Genomic DNA, 6,000 nt, shown 5'->3' with positions numbered 1-6,000 from the left:
CATAGTCAGAGTAATTTTGGATGTGACTGAAAGAACTGAAAGAACTGATGTGTTGCCCACAGAACCACAATGGGGTTTGAGCACTGCAGAGGTTCAGTTGCTAACTCCCAACAGAGCCCCAGATAAGAGGCATGTAACTCATGCTTTTTGTTGAGGAGAGTGTTTTCAGGGCACCCAACTGAGCCCTCCCCACTGGGAAAACAAAGCCCTTGCTACCCATCAGCATGCACCTGCTTCATGCAGCCCTCTTTACAGGGCCTGGTACTCTGCAGTCTGGCACCAGTTTGTCCTAGTTTGCTTTGGGAGCATCTAACTTTTGCCCAAGAATGCAAATTGAAAAAGCAGTGGCCGTAGCTGCACATGTGTGTGAGGAAGAAGAGGTAAGACCAGGGCTTAGGCCAATTTCTGTTCAGGAGGAACCTTCACAATGTTTATGGACTTTCAGCTGTTTTACATGAAGAGACAAAATTCTTTTTTTCCCAGTAAATATCACAAGAGGAAAGCAATTTTGCTCCAGCAATTACTGAGCTAGCACCTCAGTATAAGCAGAAATACTCATTAGAATAGCTCAAGAGCTGCCCCTTAGAAAACAGCCATGCAATGAAACAAACAATTTCTCAGCTACTAAATATAGCAGCTGTCATTTATTATTTCTATTTTTTCTTCAGCTTGCCTCCCCTCCCCCCCGGCCCCCAAACTTCTCAACTTCCATCATTGCAAATGAAAAACAGCAGTGTCTCACCATTCAATATAAATACTGACCCTGGTGAAATCAATGGCAAAAACTGATGACTTCACTCAAGCCACCAACACAGATTAGCTGTACTTAATAACCTACTGACTACTTTATTTAATATTCCATTCATGGCACTCTACTTGAATTATACCCAATTTCTATCCCTCTATGGTGTACTAAAAGGTAGCTAAAGGTTCAAGACGATTGTGTTTGTTATTTACAGTTCTGCATCTAGTGAATATATTCAAACCACTGTAAGTGATCCACTTACTGGACAAATTAAGTTTTGTACCATTCTATGTTAAACATAATTAACTAAAGAAAAATGCAAACTCACAATAAAAGTTACAAACAAAATACCAATTATTTTTCTATACATAGGTATATTTAAATTTATATTACAAGAAATAAATATAGAAGTATCATTGAGATGCTTAAAGGTTGATATTTTCTGCTTATGTACATCACTGCAGAGTTTGCTACTAAAACGTACAAAAAGTTGAAGACAGTGTAGCTAACATTTTTAAAGTTAACATCGTTTGTATGCACAAGTTGTAACATTCTACATTTATACAGTACTACTAAGCATTGTATCCAGATAAACTTAACTGTAATGAAAAAAGTCTAAATAAAACTTTTGTTTAATGTTAAAAAAACCCTCAAAAAACCCACTCTGATGAAGAAAAAAAAATTGAAGTGTGCCAGCTGTAATCTGACATCCAAGACCTTGTCAAAATAACAGGTTCCTTTTCTTTTCTTTTTTTTTTTTTAATAATTGTCCTTGTCAATCCATTGCATGGCTGCCTTGAAGTTCCAGTACCATATATTAAATAAAACCAGTTCTTGGTCTGCTCACATTATGTAAAACTGCTAAAGTAAAACTCTACTTCACGCTGTAAAACAATGTGCTGTTTAAAAGGAAATCACATTTTCTCCATAGAACTTAGGCTTCCTCTCTTTGAAGTCCTTCTGAGTGAGATTTGGCTCTCTTGGCTGCCAGTATCATCCTTGTCTTGGAATACAAGTTGTTTTCCTGAAAAGTCATGCAGACACACATCACCATTCTGTATACTGAAACAAACACCATTCTTCTCACTGGAAAGATGGCCTGTTGAAACAAAAAAGTGCATTCCCTATCAGAAAGGTTCAGAATCAAGCCTCCCATGCTTTTTTTTGTCACTATAGGGAGTTCATACACTCTCTTATTTTATCCCTGCAACAATTTTAAAATGTGTATTTTTGGTAAGTATTTTGTATAAATTTCTTTTCCTGTGTGAAATCCTGATATTTGAGAGTTGTTAATATATTTATGCACAAGGATTCAATATTTGAAGCAATGAAGGTCACAATTCTCAAAATGTAGACTTGACTTGGAATAAGTATCACTAGATAAGATGCAAAATACTCCTCATTTTAATGATTTGCTTTAATGAATTAAGCTTTAAAGGTATCTCAGGTGTGCCATGCATCTGAAAGAAGAAAGTGGGAGTACAAGGAATTCAACTTACAGCATTTACTTCTGAAGGACAATCAAAATAAGTCTTAGGTCTGATTATGGGTCAAAACCATACTTAGACTGCAGAGAATCTTACCCATTTAGGTGAATCCACAATGAACACATCTAATACCATTGCTGACTGAAGCCTTTTACTGAAATGCTCCACAAACATTTAGTTCACTGGATAAATCTCCTGCTACTATGTATCACATTCTAAATATTTTTAATGAGATTTTGGTTTTTTTTATTCTAAGTATTTGTGCACGCACTTCAGTTTGGACTTTTTAAAAATTTAGTTAATAATTTAAACAGCCAACAAGCACTTAAACAGGCACAAATGTAGACAGAGTAAGACAAGCAGAAGAGCTTTGTTCATTAATTCAAATAAGAAAAAATAAGAAAAAGGTTGAAATGGTAGAAAATGATAGAAAATAACCATACTTGCTAACACTGTGATTGTTGTTTAACCCTCTGCCTGCCTAACACTCTTTTATCTTAGGAGTGTTCAAATAGCTGTGCCCTAATGTTAGGGCAAAAGCTGAGAAGAAAATAAGGCTTTTCTGTGAACAAATTCAGAAAGGTGGTTTGTGTTCCTCAGTGAGAAAATCTGCAGGTTCAGCCATGTGATACCTAACTGTAGTTCCTGAAACATGCAAATCTGCAAGAAAAAAACTGAAAATAAGGAAATATTAGAATGCCATAAAAAGATGAAGTCCAGTAGGAAAGCAAAGTCACAGGCTATACAGACATCCCAAACTTACCACAGTAAGTCATTCAGTCCTGAATCTGGAATAGCATTTCAGTAGAAGCAGTGAAGCTAAAACCATGAAGTGTTTATAGCTCAGTATATTTATGACATAAGTCTTAATTTCTAGAGTGTTTTTTGTTTTGGAGGTCACTTTTTAAAATGAAGTGTTGCAATGTTATTTTCAAGTTCCAGCTTTGAGAGGAGAGCAATCAGGTGCAGCAAATTATTAGGTCCCATGTTCCTATCTAACAGCAGTCTAATGCCTTTTCGAGGCATTAGCCCAGCTCTTCTGAGATACAACTGCCCCATGTTTGGAAGATTAGGTGTAAGGAATTGCCTCCAAGAGTTTTGCTGGGAGCTATCCAGTTTAGTTATAGGTTTAGTCTCTTAAAAAGTCCTAAGGACCCAGAAGAATTATTTAGTCAATTAATTCCAGAAGAATTATTTAGTCAAACTATGAAGGCACGATATCATACAGACCTCTTGATACGAATGGAGGATGTGGTACGAGGTTCACAGCATTCAAAATAGACAATAAAATAGGAAATTAGGTGGGTCACCAGAGACATCCATGTTTTTAAGTGCACAGGAACAAGGTTTTATCAGAGTTCTTTCAGCTGCTTTTGTCTAAGAAGCTTTTGGCACAGGACATACAGACACACTGGAAAGGTCTGATTATGTGAACATAGTAGGACAGAATTGGAGCACAGCCAACAGAATTGGCATCACTCAATGGTTTAGATCATCAATTTATCATCTCATTCCAAAATACCCAAAAGAACAAAACTTTTTCCAGAAAGCTGCAACAGGCTCATTCATTTGGTCACTGCAACAAACAAGTTCAATAGAACATTTCTGCTCTTTCTTTCTGTTGAGAAAAGCAGTCAAAATGCTTTTGTAGCTTGGTATAAGCATGTCAGATGTTGCAGGGAGAGATGGCTTCTTTCATCAGAGCAATTAACATAGCAGGGAAAAAAGAGCCCTACAAGACATGCAGGCTTTTGCGCCTGAAAATTTCTCTCTTTGAAAGGAAATACTTCTACCTAAAAATATTGCCTTGCTTTGTGTCTAATGATAGTGAGTGTCACTGGATGCTGGTTCTCAACTGATCTGTTAGATAAAAAGTATGCTAATTATTGCATTATGTGGTATCCAAACAGGGAGATTTTACAAAAAGAATGTGAAAAAAAAATCCCCTCAAATTAGAAAGCTGTACAGGGCATGTCCAAATGCCATCTCCTGAAGTGTTGTGATTTCTCTGCAATATGCAGTTAATACACTTAAAGGAACAGTAACCTCTAACTCACAAACAAATTATTTTACTCTGTAATCTGCTGATATCATCTTGTTGACTATGCTCTGTCTTCTGACAGCATAGGCCAAGGAATGAGGACAACTCAGACTCTCCAAGCATGTTCAACAACTTCATAATAAACATTCTAGTTGATGACATGACTTCTTAGCCTCAGCTCTTGATCAGCTGGGAAAAATACCTCAGGCACACAGGAGTAATGTCTTCTGAGTTTTGCTTGACTTAGGGTTTTATACATTACAAATTTGTAAGTTATTTTTCTGTTTGAAAAATTGATTGTCTTTACTGAGAGCTCAAATCAGCACCATGACACGTGCCCTGCAAGAGTGTGAAGAACTAGATCATGTTCACTGAAAAAAGTCAGTTTTTAATACGTACTTTCAATGGTGATTAATATCTAGCTTTCACAATAGACAAATAAGCCACAGCAAATTGCAAGTGAAATTGAGTGCAGTTCTACTGCATTCAACTCCATTTCAACTCCTCAGGAAGAGCAGAGGGCAGCAGTGCAGAGGACAGTACTATGTTAGAACAGAAAGGATGGAGAATTTTACTTCTGAAGATATACTATTTGCATTATACTTACCATTGCCATTTGCATGGACTGAATAATCGTTATTCATTAGCAGTGTTGTAGAGTTAGTGGAGTTACTGTTTGATTGTAAGGAGTTGGAAGAACTGGATACTCCTTGATTTACAGCCTGCTTCTTTAAACCATTTGTAGCAGTTCTACTCCAGTCTAAAACAGGAAATAATACAACTCACACAAGCACTATATAAAAATATAGTTAATAATGCAACTGAATTGATATAAAACCAAGGCTTTACACACTTCTTGCAGTATTCTAGACAGAATACAATTATATTGTAAGAATTTAATGAGTCTTGATGTTTAAAATTATTTCAATCTAGTTCCTTTTCTCTTGTCCCTTTTAAAAATACAAGCAGCCAAGTGTCATAGTTTTACAACTGCAGACCAGATCAGAAAAATAACTGAAGTGCAGTAGATTCTCTAAGTGAAAGTGTATAAAAATACATGGCTTTACAAGAGGACAACTACTTAGTAACAAAATAACATAAAGTAATTAATGTCTTTTTTGGTTTAAACCATGCTTCACTTTGTTTTTCTGGAAATAACTGGTAAAACTACGACTGACCCACAAGCTGGAACAAATCTTACCGTTTCTAACTGACCAAAAGTCTTCTGCAAAGACATGCCTTTACCCTGCAGTGGAAGAGGTCATCTCTTAGCAGTTAGCAGCTTAAGGCAGCAGCATGTAAACATGCAAGCGCTGCATCAGCTATCACCTTTAAAGAGTATAATTTTGGAAGTTTACTGTATCCTGGATAATAAACTAAAACTGCAACTGCAGCAACATGATCAATTGATTTTTTGGGGTTTTGTTTTTCTTTTTTGTAAATATTACAAAACACCAGGAACTTAACGCTAAATATAAGAATTCAGAAGTTAAAAAAATTAATATTTACCAGAGTTTTCAGCCAGCCTGAATTTCCCACAACAAAGATATCTTCTCCACTGTTTACGGACATTCTCCTTTGTTACACAATAGAAGATGAAAATGAAGAACCCTGCAAAGCAATAACATAAAAGTTTGTTGCAGAATTCACTTTTACTACTTCCTAATGAACAATGTTTTGGTTTTCTTTCATTTCTTTTCAATTTCTAATAAAAAGTAATGACATTT

General features: G+C 35.9%; 1 protein-coding gene across 2 annotated transcripts in view; it reads right to left on the bottom strand.

Annotated features, from left to right (window-relative positions):
- Positions 1-713: 713 nt before the first annotated feature.
- Positions 714-6,000, bottom strand: part of ADGRG2 (adhesion G protein-coupled receptor G2) — a 57,012-nt gene continuing 51,725 nt past the window's right edge. Inside the window, exons 26-28 of one of the 2 annotated variants that reach the window (XM_030946653.1) lie at positions 5,783-5,884; positions 4,881-5,033; positions 714-1,844 (exon numbers count right to left, since the gene is read on the bottom strand). In XM_030946653.1, the coding sequence (XP_030802513.1) occupies positions 1,660-1,844; positions 4,881-5,033; positions 5,783-5,884 (440 nt within the window). In that variant the 3' untranslated portion in view covers positions 714-1,659. The remainder of the gene's footprint in view (positions 1,845-4,880; positions 5,034-5,782; positions 5,885-6,000) is intronic. The other variant, XM_030946663.1, reaches the window with a different exon arrangement.

The sequence above is a fragment of the Camarhynchus parvulus genome, chromosome 1 (genome assembly GCF_901933205.1).
Source record: "Camarhynchus parvulus chromosome 1, STF_HiC, whole genome shotgun sequence".
Classification (NCBI taxonomy): domain Eukaryota; kingdom Metazoa; phylum Chordata; class Aves; order Passeriformes; family Thraupidae; genus Camarhynchus; species Camarhynchus parvulus.
Note: the sequence above shows the minus strand (reverse complement) of the source record. Positions and strands in the feature narration are given on the sequence as shown.